The following is a 20170-nucleotide window of genomic DNA, read 5'->3' on the forward strand; positions in this document are numbered from 1 at the left end:
GAGTTTCTCTTTTGAGGCACTAAACTGTAGGCTTTCCTTTCAAACAGATTTGTTTTAGCTTTTTAATCATGGAAAACTTCAAACAGACGCAAAAGTAGAGAAACTCGCCTAGTGAACCCCTAGCCTTATCACCAGCTTCCGTAGTTATCAGCCTGGGGCCCATCTTGTTTCTCCCTTCCCTCTCTCCCTTCCCCTGATAATTTTGAAACAAATCCTAGACATCCTATCATTTCATCGGTAAATGTGTCAAGATTTCTCTCTAAAACATACGGCTTCTGAAAAATAACTATTTTGCCTATTATGTATTTAAAAAAAGAATAGTAATTCCTTAGTGGCATGTAAACAAGTTGGGCCATGAAATCAGTTACTGGATCTCAGTAGGCAATTTTCAAGGACATTCTAGAAAAGAATGAGGCACTGAGGAGGCACCTGGTCTCATGGAGCTTTGTCCCAGTTTCACATGCTTCCTCACCTCCCAAATGCTCACTGTCCAGACTAGCCAGGAACAGATGTGTTTACATCTTCAGGTAAGTCCTTCACCATCCACACTCGTTTCTTGCTACCCACACTCGGGAACGTCTGTGTGGATTGCAAAGAATATTTTTGTGTATGTGGATACATGTGTAAATGTATGAATGCGCAGCGTGGCTTGTGACATAAGATTCTTACTGTGCAGCTCTAATGAGTACATCAGATAGCATCATTTCTAACCAGGGAATGACTTCTCACGGGAAATGTCAACCATTACACAGCTGCTTTCCTTAAGGCAGTTTTTTGGCAGGCAGATCTTGCTGTAACTTGGTTAACAGCTCCGGCTTATCAAGTTAATCTTTTTATTCCAAGAAGAAGAGGGAATCCCTAAGGATATGCTGAAGCTCTAGGTGTTCTGTTCAGTGGCTTCTCCTATCTGTGGTCATAGGTTAGCATGGCGAAAGTCTCCCACAAGTGAAACAGGGAATAAATCAGAGAGAAGGCCCTCCCAGTGTGGTCTGGTTGGCTTCAGGATGGGGACAGTCTGAGGTGGAGGTTCGAAAGGGATTTTTGCCTTGCAGAATGAGGTCCTAGAGTAAAGAACGTGGTGCCGAGCCCCCAGCCTAGAAAAACTCTCAGGGTCTCTGGTCTCTGGCTTCTCCAGCTTACTCTGGTTACAGTCACCGTATCCATTAGGGCTTCAGACAACAAAGGTTTATCTCACTCATGCCACGTGTCCATCTCAGGTTGGGCTGGAGGCTGTAAACTCACAGACCCTAGCTGACCAAACAGGCGGTCTCTGAAATAATCCCAGTGGCCATGGCAGAGGGGAAAGGCCTGAAGAGGGTCTCAAACTGGCAATGAAATGCCCCAGCCCAGACAGTATGCCAGTCCCATTCACAGCTCATTGGCCAAAACAAGTCGTGTGCATGCGTGCTAAGTTGCTTCAGTTGTGTCTGACTCTTTGTGACCCCATGGACCATAGCCAACCAGGCTCCTCTGTCCATGGGATTCTTGGGCAAGAATACTGGAGTGGGTTGCTATTTCCTCCTCCAGGGGATCTGCCCAGCCCAGGGATCAAACCCGAGTCTCTTACGTCTCTTGCATTGGCGGGCAGGTTCTTTATCACTAGTGCCACCTGGAAGCCCAAAACAAGCTCCAGAGACCACCAACCATAGAGAGGGCGGGAGGGGCATGTGGAGAACATGACTCATGACCGCCGCCTCTGTATGAGGTGTGCACGTTTCCCCAGGAGTCAGAAGCCCAGGCTGGGACGAGGTGGGTGTCTACGCGCCTGTACCCTGACATCACCTGGGAGGTGGAGGGGTTGGGGGGGGGGCTCTTTGGCCTCCAAAGGGCAGAATCTCCCCCCAAGAGCTGCCCCCGCTCCCCCCGAGCAGCTTGTGAAACTGGACCCTGCGTGTGGCCCACAGGTGATGACCAACGGCTGGGAGACAGTGGACATGACCCTGCGGCGGAACGGGCTGGGGCAGCTGGGCTTCCACGTGAAGTACGACGGGACCGTGGCCGAGGTGGAGGATTACGGGTTTGCCTGGCAGGCCGGCCTGCGGCAGGGCAGCCGGCTGGTGGAGATCTGCAAGGTGGCCGTGGTCACACTGACCCACGACCAGATGATCGACCTGCTACGCACCTCCGTCACCGTCAAGGTGGTCATCATCCCGCCTTTCGACGACGGCACGCCCCGGAGGTAAGTCTGTCCCCTCCAGAGAGGTCAGCATCTCCCTGGGCCCTGGCCCTTGGGGCCCTTCCTCAGCAGGTGGCGATAATGGTGTCAGGGTCCAAGTCAGCATCTGTGGAACCCCTCCTGCAGGCAGTCATGGTCTAAGCTCTGCACGCGCATGCTGTCCCCTCCGGCCCCCACCACAGCCCCACAAGGTGGGCACCCTCCTTAGTCGCACATAGCGTTCAAGTCCTTGCCTGAGGGAGTTCCCTGGTGGTCCAGTGGTTAAGACCGTTTCCACTGCAGGGGCCGTGAGTTTGATCCCTAGTTGGGGAACTGAGATACCACATACCTCAAGGCATAGCCAAAAAATAGTGGGAAAAAAGACCTTGCCTAAAGGTCCAATGTGCTTTATCATTTGTTCGGCACATATTTACTGAACCCCTACTGTGTATACACTCCATTTGAAGTCTTGAGTAGGATTTAGCAGCAAACAAAATAAAGGCCCCACTTCCCTTGGAGTTTGTGTCCTGACAGGCAGTCATTAAATAGGTGTGTAACGCAGGACCAGGCAGTGAAGAGCTCCGAGGAGAAGAGCAGGGTCTAGAAGGGGCTAACAGGTGGTCAGGGAGGGCTCCCTGGTGGAGGCTGCCATCTGATTTTCCAGGCCAGCAGAACCCAGGCCATGGACAGGCCAGGGCAGGGTCTCCAGAGTGTCAGCGTATGTAGGGGGAGGGTTCCTGCAGCCCAGGGAGGGCAGTGTGGAGCACGCCGAGCAAGGCTGAGATGGGGGAGAGGGCCTGGGTGGGGGAGCAGACTGGGCGCCCTTCCTGGGCGTGTCAGGCTTGGGTTTTGTTCACTGGGAAGCCAGGGCAAGATTTGTTTCTTTCTGTTTTGTTTTAATGGAATATCTCAAGCATCTTTCTCTTATTTATCTGCCTGCATCAGGCCTTAGTTGCCGCACGTGGCATGTTCGTTGTGGCCCATGGGCTTAGTCTAAACTCCATGGCTTATGGAGTCTTAGTTCCCCAACCAGAAATCGAACCCGCATCCCCTGCCTTGGAAGGTGGATTCTTAACCCCTGGACCACCAGGGAAGTCCCGTATTTCAAGCATATTAAAAGCATGCTAAGGGGGAGGGAGGTGGGAGGGGGGTTCATGTTTGGGAACGCATGTAAGAATTAAAGATTTTAAAATTTTAAAAATAAAAAACTAAAAAACAAAACAAAACAAAAACATGCTAAGTCCCCTGTTTCAAGATTTGTCAACATGTGGCCAGTTCTTATTTTGTCTTTGTTTCTTTTTCATCCCATACCTCTCCATCTTAGATTATTTGAAGCAGTCTCACTCCTTCAGCTGTGTCTCTACCCAGTCAGGACCTTAAAAAAATTGAGCAGACTGCCTCAACTCCCCTGTCCACCTTTAACTTCTTTTGTATCACAGGCTCTTCCTGTGGCATTTGGTTGATGAATCTCTTTTTTTTTAATCTTATTTTTTTTCTTACCTTTTGTTTTGGGAGGAAACTGGGCCTCTTGTTTTTCAGTTTCCCGCTTCCTGGATTTATCTGCTTGCATCCTGCTGATGTCCTTTAACCTGTTCTTCTGGCACGTGTATTTCCCACAAACGAGTTAGGCATAAAAGCTTGATCAGATTCTAGTTAAATTTCCTTTTTTTTTTTTTTCTTAAGATTTTTTTTTAACGCGGACCATTTTAAAGACTTCATTGGATTTGTTACAATATTACTTTTGGTTTCTGTTTCAGTTCCTTGGCTGTGAGGCATGTGGGATCTTAGTTCCCTGACCAGGGATCGAACCCACCTTCCCCGGCTTGGAAAGCGAAGTCTTAACTGCCAGGGAGGTCCCTGAATTTCTTTTGGTCACAGCACTTCCCAGGTGTGCATCCATCAGGAGGCGCCACATGTCTGGCTGTCCCTGTGGGAGTGATACTAGGGGCGGTCAGAGGGTTCCGAGGGTGGCAGCCTGACCCTAAACGCTATGCATTTCCCCTCAGCTCTCAGCAGCCATTTGTGATCCTTGTCTGGATCCCCTGTGTCATGATGGGTCACACTCAAGTGATGTCCTCAGTTCTAGCCTGCCTTCTTTATTTTTAAACAAATGTATTTATGTGTCTGTCTTTGTGCTGCGTCTTTGTTGCTGCACACCAGGTTTCTCCAGTTGCCGTGAGCGGGGCTATTCTCTAGCTGCAGCGCACAGGCTTCTCATCACAGCAGCTCCTCTTGTCATGGAGCACAGGCTCTAGGGCACGCGAGCTTCAGCAGTTGCTACTCCCGGGCTCTAGAGCACAGCGTCAGTAGTTGAGGCTCACGGGCTTAGTTGCCCCTCGACGTGTCGGATCTTCTCAGACCAGGAATTGAACCTGTGTCCCCTGCGGTGGCAGGCAGATTCTTAACCACCAGCCCACCCACCAAGGAAATCTTTTCTTCATTTATTGGCTGGAATTCTTCCAAAATGAACATTCCTTCAGCAGCCATTTGATTCCTCTGAAATATAATTTGTACAGAGAAGGCAGGATAGATGTGATTCTGAGAAGAATGAATTGGTACCCTAGCAACCTCCAGCGATGACTTGGAAACAGTGGTTCTAGAATCACTACATCCCAAGGCCGGAAGCACAGCTGCACAAAGGACAGTCTGGGCCTGGGCCCTCACAGCCCTGATGAATGGATTGGGGAAGACAACCAATAAAAAAGTAAGCCAGTGAGATGGTTCACACAGTCCAAGCGGAAATCACTGGGTGTAGTGGGAAGGCAGACCTGCAGGGAGGTTGCCTACATTTGAGCCCAGGCTCCTCGTCTTATTGACTGTGACCTTGGGGAGATTTCACCACCACTCTGTGCCTGTTTCCTCTTTTATAAAAGAGGAAATGGAGCTTTTACCCAAAAGTGGCTATAAGGTTGGAGGAGGCGAGCCCCACAGAGCACGCAGAACAGGACGTGGCCTGTAGGAGGCACTCAGAAGACACCAGCCATGAGGTCCTGGGTGTGAGGAACATTAGGCCTGATCTAACATCGGACTGGGTGGTCAGGAAAGGCCTGAGGGTGAGAAGGAACCAAGAGACAGGCCCTGTAGGGGGGTAGGGTAAGAACAAGAGGCCCTTGGGTTGTTGACGGACCAGAAGGAGGGACACGTGGCTGGAACAGGATGAGCCAAGAGAAAGGCACACAGTGAGGGGACACTGAGAGCTTACACACGTGATCTCCCAGGGCTGGTGTGATCCCTGGTTTACAGATAAGAAAACTGACACCCAGGGTGGACCACTGTCTTGTGCAGAGTTGCATGGCTGCTAAGTGGCAGAGCAAAACTCAGTCCAGGTTCCCCATCTCCGTGTATTCTGCTGCCTCTCAAAGCAGTCTCGAGCTGTGGGCATGTGAGTCCTGGTTGCACCCTCCCACCTTCTTGAGTCTTGCTTGCTCTGAACTTGGTGGGGGACAGTTCAACCCTGCTACAACCCAGGGCTTGGCCACCCAGGTGCCAGTCCTCTAGCCTTGGGACTCCAGTCAGGCCCTAGGCGTCCCCTTCTCCCAGCCCTCTTCCAGGGCTTCCTCCATCCCTGCATGGGGCCAAGGGCAGGCCACACCCATGCCAAGCTCTGCAGGGGCAAGTCAGGCTGAGGTAGCTCTTCTGCCTCATTGCATACACACACACACACACACACACAGTAGCAGCCCGCCTGTTGGATGACTCTCCAAAGCTCGGAAGCACCAGAGGCCACACAAATATCCTTGGACCTGCAGGTAGGGACCAGCTGAGTGAAAGGCAGCATCTGCAGGCTCCCTTCTCCAGTTCTGGGGAGATGAGGCCAAGGAGGGTGTGACCAGACAGACGGGTTCCACTCCCTGCCCTGTTTAGGAGGAAAGCTATCATCCAGCTCCCTTTACAAGGCAGCCACCGAAACGGGACAGCTGTGGGTTGGGACTTGCGTGGTGTGTGTGGCTCTTCAAGCGCAGAGGGGTCTGGCTGACCTCGTTTGCAGAGCTGATAGCCCAGTTTTGCTGTTCCTCCAGCCTCTTGCTATGACCCTGGCCTCCTAGCCTGGGTGTCACAATCCCTGCCACCAGCCAGGCTTTGTAGGGCCTGGGTCTGGACCCCAGGCTCTTCAGATACTGCATAGCATACAGGGGGTCATACTCACACCCCCAGACCGTGAGGCTGGTGTTCTCAAGTGAGCCCCGCCCAGGGGGGCCAGGTAGCCAGGAGGGACATCCCAGACCATGAGGCTGGGGTTCTCAAGTGAGCCCCACCCAGGGGGGCCAAGTAGCCAGGAGGGACATCCCAGAGCCCCTGAAGCGGTGTGTCATGGTAACCTGGCGTGTTTGTACAGGCTCATCTCACTGTGTCTGTCCTGCCTGATGGAGAAGCTGATCCAGGACACCTTTGGTTCCTCAATTGGATTCAAGATATCTGAAGGGGGAGGGGATGCTCCTCCCTGAGAAGGGGAATTGAAACCCCACAAGTGAGTGAGTTGGAGAGAGAGAAAGGAGTCCCCATGGCCTCCAGAAACTAGGCTGTTGGGAATCAAAGAGGAGGCGGCAGATAGGAAAAGCGGTTTGCGAAACTGGCCATCCATCACCAGGCATCTTCCGCACATGGCTGAGAGGTTGGAGAGGGACTCTTTAGTGCAGCGTTGTTGGTCGAGCAAAAGACTGGAAGAAACTAGATGTCCAACCATAGGAGACTGGCTGAGTAAATCCCAGGCCATCCATATGATGGAGTAGTAATTGATTGTTTACAGAAAATGCAGTGAGTCAAGAATATGTAAAAACCTGGCAGCTGTGGGTGCTTCTGGTGGGTGTAACTGGTGGACAGAGGTGCCGTTTAATAACACTTTAATTTTTAAAAACAATCCTAAAACTGGATCAGTGAAAGGAGCTTCTCAAACTTTCTCATGTCAGCATTATCCCTGGCAGCTTGGTAAAATGCAGCTTCCCGGGCCCCACCTCAAAGAGGACTGTGATTCAGAGGAGCTGAGTTGGGCCCAGGCATCTGCTTTCCTTTACCGAGCACTCAGGGTAATCTAGATGCTGATGGATCTCAGATCACGGGGAAGGAATTTGTTCTAGAGCCCCCGGGTGGGTTTGGCTGGACTTCAGAAAATGGAAAGAAGGCTTCTGCTTCTGAGCTTGTGGGAATGGCAGGCAGAGTCCACAGAATCAGCTGGAGAAGGCGACCACAGCAACAGCTCTTATGTGTTAAGCACTTGGCATGCGCCAGACTTCTAGCTGATGCTCACCACCACCTCCATTTTGCAGATGAGGAAACTGAGGCTCTGAGAAGGAAACTCCTTCACCCAAGACTACATGGGCCATAAGCAGCAGAGCTGTGATCTGAACCAGCTGTCCGCCTACTGCGCCCTGGCTCTCTGTCACTCTGTGCTACCCTCCAATGATTGTTTTCCCTCTTTGAGGTCATGCCCAGGGACTCTTGGCCAAAGGTGGAGCTGTCAGTAACGGGCAGAAGTCACAGGCCCGCGGAATCTACCCACTGGCTCCCAAACCACTGTCCCAGTAAGCCAGTGTGTATGGTGGTTAAAGTTGTGGGCTTTCAAGTCAGCTTACTATCTTTAAATCCAGTTTCTGGGAATCCCTGGTAATCCAGTGCTTTCACTGCCAGGGCGTGGGTTCAGTCCCTGGTTAGGGAGCTAAAATTCTACAAGCCACATGGCACAGCCAAAAAAGGAAAAAAAAAAAAAAAGGATAAATCAATCAATTCAGTTTCTACCTCTTACTGGCTGTGTGACCTTGAATAGGTTACTTAACTTCTCTGTGCCTCAATTTGCTTCTTTCTTCAGTGTATCTATTGATAATAACCAGCAACAGAGGTGAAGCAAAAGAGAAACTTGACTGGCTAATGCACCTAAGAAGACTGGGAGATAGGGCAAGATTGAGATGTGGCTTTATGCAGGGTCTTGGACATCTTCATCAAGAATCTCTCTCACCTGTTTCATGTTCTGCATTGCCATCATTCTCAAGCCAGCTCTTCCTCGTCGCAGCTCCAGCTTAGGTCTCCCCAGCTCAGCAGCCCAGTGAAACAGATCTTTTTCTTACCACCTACCCTCCTTCCCCTGCTTGCCCACCCCCCACCCCGCCCCCCTTGCAGCAGTTCCAGAGTTGATGCTCACTGTCTTTGATTGGCTCAGCTTGGGGCACCTGACAATCCTGTGCCCGTCACCTCAAAGAAGCGCTGCTGATTGGCTGGCCTGGGTCACATGCTCATACCTGGAGCCAGGAAGTGGGATCCACCCCACCCAGAGCCCACAGACCTGTTCTCAGGAGAAGGGGGTGTAGAAGCTAGGCAGGCAGGAGCAGCGGGTACGCACTGCCTGGGTCCACGGTGGTAGCACCTCCACCTGGGCCTGGCAGATCTGCAGGTCCTGTTAGGCGTTCGTATGCTGTCATTCCTCACCTGGCACCTGGTGAGGCGTGGGCACCTACTGATCCAGAGAAGCTGCTGGAAGGCACTTCTGAATACCAGCTCCAGCTCCAGTGCTGCCAAGGGCACTGTGTGTCTGGCCCAGGTGCCAGAGAACATTCCTGGGTCACTTTTTGATGCCTCCTTAGCAGACGTGACCTGGGTCCACGACCACCAGATCTTTTGCCGGGTGACCCTGCAAGTGCCCGAGGCTCAGGAGAACCCCAGAGGGCTGGCTCGGTGTGGGCCTGACGGCTTCCAGGCCCAGGGCTCCTGCCAGCTTGGCTCCCACAGCCCCTGGGAGGTGGGTTTTGTGAGCACGTCCCCCTGCTCGGGCTCAGAGCCCCCTCCCATGCTGCACTGCAGCAGAGACGGAGGACGCCAGCCCAGCCCACGGAGCCCCCCGCCCTGAGCCAGGAACATTGCAGTGCGTGTGCCAGCCTGGTCTAGGGGGAGTCACAGGCCGTTGTGCATCTATTTCAAGGTTCTGGATTTTTCGTGGCTTTTTTTTTTTTTTCCAACCACCCTGCAAAGTAGGTCACCTGCTCCTCTTCCAGCTGCCTTTGAGCTTCTTTGGAACAAGGCAGATACTGTCCTTTGATGCCGAGGGCATCCGCCTTTCTGGCCCTGAGTACTGCCAAGGGAGGGTGGGGGCGCCAAGCTAGCCTGAAGAGGACACTGGCCAACTGGAGGCCTGGGTCAGGGTGAAGGGAGAGACCGGGAGAGACGAAGAGGAGGGGACGGGGAGATGAAGTAGAGTGTGCCCAGCAGTCGGGGCCATTGTGTTGGACCCTATCTCGGTTGAGGACACAGAGCTGCTCCATTTCAGACCAATTTGAAGGGTCCCCACTCGGCCTTTAAAATAGAAGACTGTTCAGATCTGGGCTGCGAAGCAGGAGCCCTGCGCGCTGGTGGGCCGGGGCCTTTTCCGAGTAACGATGTTTTTCTTCCCAGAGGGTGGCCAGAAACCTATGATATGAATACCTCGGAGCCAAAGACCGAGCCGGAGGGCCTGGCCCCGGGGGGCCGGCCCCCCTACCGCAGCAACGCTCCCTGGCAGTGGAGCGGGCCCGCGTCCCACAACTCTCTCCCGGCCTCCAAGTGGGCCGCCCCCGCCACCCCCGGACACGCCCAGTCCCTGAGCCGGCCCCCGAAGCAGACCCCCATGGTCCCCTTCCGGGAGTCCCAGCCCCTGCACAGCAAGAGGTAAGGACACCCCCGCCCCTGCCCCGGGGAGCCACCCAGCCCCGCCTGCCCCCTGCCGCCCTCTGCCTTTCTCTCTCTCCTCCGCCTGTTGTCCGCCCTCCTCCTCTCCCTTGCCTTCTCATTCTCGTACCCCTCCCTTCCTCCTTGCCTTAAACTTGCCTCATGAGCCTCTGGAGCGTGGACGCAGAGCTGGGGCGCTCAGCACCTGCTGTTGGAAATCCACCCTACCATGTGAGATTAAAACCATGTATTTGTTTTAAAGGTCAAGGGACTGATAAGCACAAAATTTAGGAGAGTGATTACTTCTTGGGGAGACAGGGAAGTGGGGCGGGGAGGAGCCCACCCATGGGTGCACATGGCCCCAGTTCTAGCTCTCGGGTCGGTGGTAACTTTAGGCAGTTTGTTTTATTATGATGGCATATACCTTACAGATAAGTGCTTTTGAATACCTTATATGTTAAAGAAAAATTTCTAAGAAATGAGGGAATCTAACTTGCAGAGGAGAGTCTTGTCCCAGGTGTGGGTGGCCCGTCCAGCCTGTGTCAGGCTGCAGACGCTGAGGGGTGGGCTCAGCTGTGGTGGGAAGGGGTGTCCTGGCCTCCCCAGCCCTTCGCTCAGCAGCCTTGCCTCCATCCCCACAGAGGAGAGCAGGTGAAGCCCACGGGTGTGGCTGGGTAGCAGGACTGGGCCGGGCTCCTCCTTGCTCACCCCCACCCTCTTCCTCTCTCCTCTGTTCCAGGCCTGTCAGCTTCCCCGAAACCCCTTACACAGCGTCACCAGCAGGGGTCGACAAAGTCCCTCCCTACCGACAGCCTTCTGGGAGCTTCTCCACCCCCGGCTCGGCCACCTACGCGAGATACAAGCCATCCCCAGAAAGGTCAGACTCTCCTCTCTCTTTTCCGTTAAGGAATCTGATGAAAGCCAGCAACCTTCTTCCCCGGGAGATGCACTTACCTGACATACAGGTCTATTTGCCATTTTATGGGGCTTTTGGATTCCCCAGGGTCCTCAGAGGCCCGTTAGGATAGAGGGCTGTGTGTGTTAGGATGTGGGGCCAAGCCAGCCTGACCAGGAAGGGCCCTGCCGGTCTTTGCAGCAGCGTTTCAGTTGCCATTTTTCTCAATGCCTGAATCACTTGTCTGAGCACGCCCCTGGCAACACAGCTGTTATCTGCCTCCAGCCCATGCTCCCCCAACACCAGGCCCCTAGCATTACCCAGTTTTCAGGGCCAGTCAGGCTTCAGTCCTGTCCCCTTCCCCAGACTGACAGCTTAGGGGATCTTCCCAACTCCTGCCTGGCTCTCTGTACCCTCGGAATAAACACGGTTTCTCTAGCTTACTCTCCAGCAGTCTTCCACTCCAGTGCCCTGGAACCTTCCTCCTCCCCTGCGGTGCCTGTCTGAGGGGTGGCCACACCACTCACCTGTCCTTGGGCCAGAGCCGTGCACCTCATCCTGGATGCCTCCCTTTCCCCTCCCCTCTACTGTGGCCCATCTTCAACCTCCTGAGCATCTCTGCCCCCGCCCCCGCCTCCTTTCCCCAGTGTCCTGCCCTGGCCACCTCCTTGAGCCCCCAGCCTCTGTGCCACCTCCTCTAGTCCACCCCCACTCAGTAGCCAGGGGGTCTTTGTCTGGCTGGCCACGTCTATTGCCTGCTCCAAACCCCACCCCCACGTGTCCCAGAGCTCTTGTGACACAGGCTCCACGCTTCACTGTGGCCAGCAGGGACCCTTCCTCCTCCCCTGCCTCTCCAGCCTCGTGCAGTGCCCTGCACATCAGCCTCCCCAGCCCCTTCTCCCATCCAAGTACTGACCAGGCCCAACCCTGCTTAGCTTTCGACATCAGACAAGATGGGACGAGTTCAGGGTGGTGTGGCCTTAGACCCCAGCCACTTCTGATCTCCTAGGCAGGCTGTGTGCTTTGCAGAATCCTCCCTGTGTTCTTCTGTCCACCCGGAAGTTCTTCATGATCTTCACCCCCACAGACTCCCTGGACCCCACTCTTCCAGTGTGAGTGCTGATGCTCCTCCAGGAAGCCTTCCCTGTACCCCCACCTCCCACACAGTGACATGTTGCCACCTGTTCCCTCGACTTCCGTTTGTCTTTTCCTGATGACGGCCTTGAGTCCTCTCCATCCTGTTAGCCCAGGGAAGTGTGCGTGCGTGCATATTCATGCGTGTGTGCATGAACAGGCCTGCTGCTTTCCAATATATAACACTTTTTTTCTTATGATCACCGTCACACAGCTCAGGGTCTGGTAGATCCTTGGTGTATATTTGATGAAAGGATGGAGTGAGTGAGTGAGTTTGTTTAACTAACATGCCTCAGAATCACCCAGAAGGAGCGCTTGTTAAAATACTGATAACTGGGCCTCACCCTTGAATTTCCAGCTTAGTAGGACTAGGGTAGGACATGTGATTCCAAGGCTGCCAGCCCGGGGAACACACTTCGAGAGCTACTACACTAAACCACTGCTTGATTCTAAGCCTCTGTTGTAAAATTGGGGGAAACATACTCTTTCATCTTCTGGTAGCCACCATTCAGCTCTCAACTGCAGTGGGTCCCAAGAGCCCTCTGTGTTCCAGGTGCCAGGAGAAATATTTGAGATACTTACCCAGGGGTTCCTGTTATCAGCACCTGCTATGGTGAGAGAAGATCTCAGAAGGGATGCACACACTGCCAAGAGCTCTGATAGACTCAGGCCTTAAAGGAGGGAGCTCAGCCCAACCCCAGCTCTAAGCTGGCTGCCCAGAGCAGGTGGTATTTGAATAGGGCTTTGAGAGATGAATAAGAGTTTGCCACAGAGAAGAGGGAGAAAGTCATTCCAGACAGAGCAGAGGCTACAGACATCAGTAAGCAGAAAGGTGTGGAATGGAGAGGAGTCTGAGTTGTGGGGGCACCTGGGTGGCAACAGTGGCTGAGGCTGGAAGTGGCAGTTGGCATGGAGCCATCAGCCAAGAATAGAGGTGGTGGGGATGATGCTTTTGTTAATTCCAAGGAGCATTTTTTCCCCCCAAAGTCCTGGTGTCCCCACTCCTATCTTATTGCTTTTAAACTATTTGAATAATTGTAGATTCACAAGAAGTTTAAAAGAAATGTATAGAGCCCTCTTTGAATCCTTCACCCAGCCTCTCCAAATTTAACATCTTGAATAACTAATACAATATCAAAGCAGTTGACATTGGTACAATCCACAGTGCTTATTCAGAATACACCAATTACCTGTGTGTGCGTAGCTGTGTGGAGTTTTGTCCACAGTTAAGACTGAACTGTGCCGTCACCATGAAACTCCCTCTGGCTACCCCTTTATAGCCACACCCATCCCCTCCCCCATCCCTCTGGCAACCACTGATCTTTTCTGGGTCTCTTACTTCATGAATGCTGTGTAAAAGGAATCACATAGTATGTGCCCTTTTGAGATTTTTCTCTCAGTTGAGAGTCATCCACATTTTTGCCTCTATCTGTAGTCACATCCTTACTGTTGCCGAGTTGTATTTGGTGGTGTGGTACCATTGATGAATATTCAGGTAGTTTCTGGGTTTGGGCTGTGCAAATATTCATGCTCTGAACATGCGTGAAAATAAGTTTTCACTTCTCTGCAATAAATGCCCAAGAATGCAGTTGCTTGCCAAAATATAGAAACAACCTAAATAGCTGTTGACAGATAAATGGATAAAGGAAACGTGGTGTAATATACACAATGGAATATTATTCAACCATAAAAAGAGGAAATCCTGCCATTTGCAATAACGTGGATGAACCTTAAAGGCATTATGTTCAGTGAGATAAAGCAGAAAGACAAATACTGTGCAGTATCACATGTGGAATGAAAAAAAAGTCAAACTCAAAAGAAACAGAGTAGATAGGACGGTAGTTACTTGGGGGTGGGGAGAATGAGACAGTGTTGGTCAAAGGGCACAAACTTTGGGTTATAAGATGAGTGAGTTCTGAAGATTTCACGTGTCACCTGGTGGCTGTAGTTAATTCTGTATTATACACTTAAGATCTGCTAAGTGGGTAGATCTTAAACATTCTCACCCCAAAAAAAGATAACTATTTGAGATGTTAGATGTGGTAATTATGGTAATCATTTTACTAGCGTATACATATTTCAAATCATTACACTGTACAACTTTAAGTATATTATGATTTTATTTGTCCCTTACACCTCAGTAAACCTGGGGCGGGTGTGGGGAGATGTTTCTCCAAGTGCCATTTACTCAACAAGTTGAGAGCATTATTATTTCAGTGAAAGGGTGTGCTGACCATTCTGTATTGTGTGTGGAAAAGTGTTTAGGAAAAAAAAGAAAAGAATACGATTGCATACTGTGCGGTAAGTCCATTTTTAGTTTTAAAAAGAACTGCCAAACTATTTTCCGGGGTGGTTGTACCATTGTACGTTCCCACTGGCGAGCTGTGAGTCATCCGGTTTCTCCACGTGCTCATCACTGTCTGGTGTCATCGCCACTTTTCACTTTAGCTATTCTCATAGGTGTGATGATAGCTCATCGTGGTTTTAATTTGCATTTCTCCAGTGGCTAATGATGTTGAACACCTTTGTGTTTCAGTGTTTGTATATTCTAGACACAAGTCCTTTGTCAGCTCTGCGGTTTGCAAACACTTCCTCCCACCAGTCATTAGTTTGTCTTTTCATCTTGTTAACAGAGTCTTTCACAAAACAAAAGTTTTTAATTTTGGTGAGATGCAAATTACAGTTGTTTTCCCTTTATGGATCCTGCTTTTGGTGTTAAATCTTAGAACTCTTTCCTAGTCCTGAGTCCTGAAGACGTTTTTTCCAAGAAGTTTTTCCTTATTTTTTTTTTAAGCTGCACCACTTGGCATGTTGGGATCCTAGTTCCCCAACCAGTGATCAAACCCATGCCCCTTGCAGTGGAAGCACAGAATCTGCACCACTGAACCACCAGGAAATTCCCCTCCTAAGAAATTTTTATTGTTTTAGATTTTGCAGTTAAGTCCATAGTTGACTTTGAGTTAATTTTTTAAAGCTAGTTTTTTCATAGGGTGAAAAGTTTAGGTTGAGATTCCTATTTTTGCCTGCCAGTGTCCAGCACCATTTATTGAAAAGGCTCCTTCTCCTCCGCTGTCCCTTAAAGCAAAAGCTCATTGGAAGGGGAAATCAGCTGGGCACATTTGTGGGGGTCTATTTCTTTGTTCTCTGGACTGTCCCATTGATACATGAGCTCAGTGGGCTGTTTCTGTCAATTCCACGAGGTGGGTAGAATGTCCCATTTTATAGAGGGAGAGGGAAAACTGAGGCTCAACAAAGTGAATCCACTTGGGCGGGATCACTTTTCCAGGAACCTGGGCCTGTGTGATTTCGAGGGACCAACTCTGACCCAGCGCTGTGCTGCCTGTCCGCAGGAACAGTCCCTTCAGGAGTCCCCGCCCCCGCAGTGACACTGGGAGGCTGTGATTCGGTGTTTCAGGCTCTCTGGCACTGGCAAGTGGAAAACTCTCACTTCCCCTCAGATTCCATCTCCTCCCAGCCCACCCCTCTCTCCCCAGGCTCCCTGATGCTGCTTTCTGTATCACTGGTCTCAGTATTTTTCATCTCTGACCGCCAGCCAGGTTCCAAGTTCTGCCAAACATTCCTAGCATACCTCAGCCCCTGAACCCCGCCAGTGTTTCTCGTGGCTGGTCACCAGCCAGCCTTAGGAGGCCCTGAAGCAGGTTGGGCTGCCCCAGTGGCCTTTGGCCTCAGCTCCATTCCCCGTTTCCTGTCGCGCAGTTGACATCCTGGAGCCTGTGGGACCCAAGCCAGGCTTTCCAGCCCAGCCACAGACGTTTCCCCCTTGGGGACTCCTCCGGCTCCTGCTGTCTGCTCCTGCGGGCCTTGACCTGCCAGATTCGTCAGGTTTCCAGGAACTCAGAGACCCTCATAGACCGAACCTGTCCTGCAGCCCATCTTAGATTTACTGGGAGACAAGAGGACAAGAGGGCCTGCACTTCATCAGCCATGTGGCGTGAGCGAGGGGCTTCACTCTGCCCCTAGGTTTGCTCACATGTAAAACGTCTGCCTCAGGGACTTCCCTGGCAGTCCAGTGTCAGGGCTCCACAATTCCACTGCAAGGGGGCACAGGTTCAGTCCCTACTCGGGGAACTAGGATCCTGCATGCTGCATAGCACAGCCCCAAAAAGAAAAAAATTAGCTGTTTAGAAAAAAAAAAACTCTTAAGGCTTCCCTGGTGGCTCAGTGAAAAGGAATCCACCTGCCAATGCAAGAGACACGGGTTCGATCCCTGGTCCAGGAGGATCCCACAGCAGCAGAGCACCTAGGCCTGTGTGCCACAACTACTGTCTGTGGCTTAGAGCCCGGGAGCTGCAACCACCAAGCTCACATGTCGCAGCTATGGAAGTTGTTTTCCTCTGCTGGTTCCATAAAGAGTGGTCCGTCAGTTGGGAAGCATTTGATATTTGTGGGGGTGGCGGGGTTGCTACTCTGGGTCTTCATTATGGTGCACAGGTTCTTGGTTGCTGTATGTGGACTAAGTAGTTGCAAGGCACGGGCTTAGTTGCCCCACAGCATATGGGATCTTAGTTCCTGGACCAGGGATAGAAACTGTGTCCCCTGCGTTGGCAGGCAGATTGGTATCTACTGGACCACCAGGGAAGTTGAAACATTTGACTTTAGACAGAAAACCTTACTCAAGAAGGCATGAGCATTAAGGGGATTTATCATCGTAATAATTCCAGAGGCAGGTGGCTCTCGGGCTGGTCAGTTGTGTAGGTTCTTCCTCAAGGGCCTGACTACACTCATGACCCACAGGGGCTGCTGTGGCCCCAGGCAAAACCGGTGCCCTGCAGGAGAAGAGGGAAGAGCTTCTCTCTATTTCTAAGGATGAAGGAACTCAGTCACTTACCCACCCCTGAACTAACCCCTGGCGAGGTCACGTGGAACCCCCACAATTGTCTTGTGTGCTTAGTTGCTCAGTCATGTCCAACTCTTTGTGACCCCATGGACTGTAGCCACACCAGGCTCCTCTGTCTATGGGGATTGTCCAGGCAAGAATACTGGAGTGAGTTGACATGTCCTCCTCCAGAGGATCTTCCCAACCCAGGGACTGAACCCAGGTTTCTCGCATTGCAGGCGGATTTTTTTTTTACCGTTTGAGCCACCAGGGAAGCTCAAACCCTCAGTATTTGCTCAAGTCATGTGGTCGAGGCTTGGCTGCCAGAGCAGCATCCGGACTCCACCAGCAGGGACAAAGAAGGTGGTGCCTCCTGGAGTGGCAGCCAACAATGGCTGCATCGTGTGTCCGCCCTTTACCCAGCCATCCTATAATGCACCCATCCCCAGCTCCACCCGTCAGTCTCTGTAAGAGACTGACCGAGCACGCTGGAGCCCTGCCCTCAGGACTCCACATCTGTCTTGGTACTTTCCTACGTGGCAGAGTAGGAAGTTCAAAGCAAAGATCCTGGCAGCCCAGGCCTGCTTCTGGGGAGTTTTGCCCAGAGCTGTGCATGGTGAGATGCTGGAATGTCCCAGTTTCATCAGCTTGACCAGGATTTGGCAGTGATACAGATGGCCTCAAATGGGACATATTCAGCATCTAAAGAATGGTCAGCATAGGCCAGTCAGTTTGCATTGGGATGGGAAGAAGGCTTTTTAGTGAAAGAATTACATGAGTGAACAAAGTTCAGGTTTTCTTGATAGAAGACAGTTAGCTGAGAGATGAAGCTGAAAACATTTGTTCAGCTAAAGATAGTCCATCGAGGAATTCCCCAGTAATCCAGAAGTTAGGACTCTGTTCTTTCACTGCCAGGGCCTAGGTTCAATCCCTGATTGGGGAACTAAGATCCCACGCCATGCTGCCAGCGGAGTCACATGTAGTGCTTTTATTTCATTGGAATAAAGCAAGGGAGTCTGGGAAATGTAGTCTGATAACCATCACATTGCTGCCACCAATGCAGTTTGGATTCTGCTACCATGGTGGAAGCAGAGAATAGACATTGAGGGAAGTGCCTGTAGTGTCTGCCTCTTACAAACCTAGCAACTGCCGACCATTTTCCCTTAGCACTCAGGATTTGATTCAGGCGTTTTCAAAAAATGGAATAAACCCATCAACACTTCAACTTCCAGCAATACTGGAGTCACATTTTACCAGGAGGTTGGCTGGCTGCTAAGTCAGCCAGTAAGGTGAAGACTCCCTATGCTTTTTGTTTTTAAATAGCGTATAACTGCTTTACAGTGTTGTGTTAGTTTCTGCTGTTCTACAGCTCGCATCAGCCACGTGTCTACATTTTATCTCCTCCCTTTGGAGCCTCCCTCACACCCCACCCCCAACCCCACTGCTCTCGGTCATCGCAGAGCACCACGCTGAGCTACCTGTGCTATGCGGCAGCTCCCCCCAGCTCTCTGTTTTGCGCTCAGCACTATTCTCTCAAGTCATCCCACCCCCTTCTCCCACCACCCACATGTCCCCAAAGCCATTCTCTACATCTGTGTCTCCATTCCTTCCCTGTAAACAGGTTCCTCAATATCCTTTGTCTAGATTCCATGTATGTGCATTAATATATGGTATTTGTCTTTTCTCTTTCACACTTCACTCTGTATGACAGACTCTACATCACTTGCGTCACTACAAACAACCCAATTTTGGTCTCTTTCACACACACATATATACACCACATCTTCTTTATCCATTCACCTGTCAGTGGTGTCTTTTCTTCCTGGAGGCATTAGAGTTCAGGGCCTGGAGAAGTGGGGATAATACGTGTTTTCCTGGCAGGTGAGGAAAGATAAGATTTCAGAAAGTCCAGTGCACCTCTGCGGCACTTCTCTGCTGCCTGTATACGTGAAAGCCAGGAGCTCAGAGTTGGTCTTTGCAGAGACAGCCCTGGCTTTGGACTGGCAGGGTGACCCCAGAGAAGTCAGTTAACTTCTTTTGGATTTTGGGGGTGGGATTCCAGTTCATTACCCTCTCAAGTTTCAAGTTCAGGCACAGGAAATAAGTGAGGAATCATAATATCAGCTTGATTAATGGAGGCTCAGTGACTCCTCCAAAGTCCAGGGCTCATGCCGGTGGAATGCTTCTGGCTGCAAGTAACCAAACATTGTAGGAATTTGTTGTCTCCCAGAAAAGAGGGTTCAGAGGCAGAGCAGTTCCCAGGGAGGTTAATCCAGCACCTTGACAACATTAGCAAGGGCCCAGTGGCTCTTCCTGCCCCCTCTCTTCCACATTCAGCATTGGCCGTGTTCTCAGACTGGTTGGGAGAGGGCGACAGCTGCAAGTGATGCCATATTTGGACCCGGCAACATCTGATGAGAAAGAGAGGGCATCTTTCCTTGTCATCTCCCTCTGGAGCAAGGAGACTTTCCTCCACAAGCTCTGAGCAGACTTCCCCTATCTCAGTCAGGTTATGCTGGTTAACAGACCTGAAAATTGCAGTGACTTAAGTCAGTGAAGGGGTTTCCCAGGTCATTCGACGATAAAGAATCTGCCTGCTAACGAGTTTGATCCCTGGGTCATGAATATCCCCTGGAAAAGGAAATGGCAACCTACTCCAGTATTCTTGCCTGGGAAATCCCGTGGACTGAAGAGACTGGCTGGCTACAGTCCATGGGGTTGCAGAGTCGGACACAACTGAGCAACTAAATAACAATAAGTCAACCCGGGTTTATTTTGCACCTACACTTCAGGTCCACCACTGAGTGGACCTCTTAGGACCCAGGCTCCCTCACAACTCCCTGATCGTCACACAGCCCCAACCAGCCGGTCTCAAAGGGCTGGAAGAGTGGCCCTGCCATGTGTTTTTCAGGTGAAGAATCAGAAGTACTTCATGGGAATGAAACTTAATAACTCAAATCCTCTCACATGTCCTCTGCCTTTCCTAACCAGCCCCAGTCAGAGAGAGGGTTTCCACCATGCTGGATTCTGATCTGAGGTGGAATGGATGTTTGGGAGGCACCCACAGGCTCTGGGTTCACAGAGAATGTCTCTGGGACCCGAGGCCACAGAGAACCTTTGCCAGTCCCTCTGTTAAACCTCAGGCCTTGCCTGTGGCTCTGCAGGGCCCACCTCCAGGAGAATCTCTCTCTAGGAGACAGCTTTGTTTTTCCATCCCTCTACAACCCTGTGTAGTAGAAAATGTCTTTTTTCAGGTGGGAAAACCGCAGCTCAAACTGATGAGCACTTGCCCAGCCAAGGTCATGCAGCTAGTGAGGGATGGAGCTAGGGCTGGGCCCAGACCTGCCTTGTGCTGACTCCTGAGCCCTCAGCCTCTACCGTGCAGCCCCTTCCTCCAGCAGAGAGCCAGACAGATTGGTTCCGGCCCCTCAGCCAGGTGTATCACGTGTCAGTCTCAACGCATTCAGTCCTACAAGGAAAGACTTACTACAGTTGCCTCTTGACATCTTGGGAAACTGTC

At 51.4% G+C, this 20170-nt stretch overlaps 1 protein-coding gene across 2 annotated transcripts in view; it reads left to right on the plus strand.

The window, feature by feature from the left end:
- The window catches only part of SIPA1L3 (signal induced proliferation associated 1 like 3), a 253130-nt gene that overhangs the window by 180915 nt on the left and 52045 nt on the right, over window positions 1-20170 (plus strand). For both annotated transcript variants that reach the window (XM_069550352.1, XM_069550353.1), the window contains exons 10-12: window positions 1905-2179; window positions 9533-9784; window positions 10524-10661. In XM_069550352.1, coding sequence (XP_069406453.1) covers window positions 1905-2179; window positions 9533-9784; window positions 10524-10661 — 665 coding nt within the window. The remainder of the gene's footprint in view (window positions 1-1904; window positions 2180-9532; window positions 9785-10523; window positions 10662-20170) is intronic.

The sequence above is a fragment of the Ovis canadensis genome, chromosome 14 (assembly GCF_042477335.2).
Source record: "Ovis canadensis isolate MfBH-ARS-UI-01 breed Bighorn chromosome 14, ARS-UI_OviCan_v2, whole genome shotgun sequence".
NCBI classification, from domain to species: Eukaryota; Metazoa; Chordata; class Mammalia; order Artiodactyla; family Bovidae; genus Ovis; species Ovis canadensis.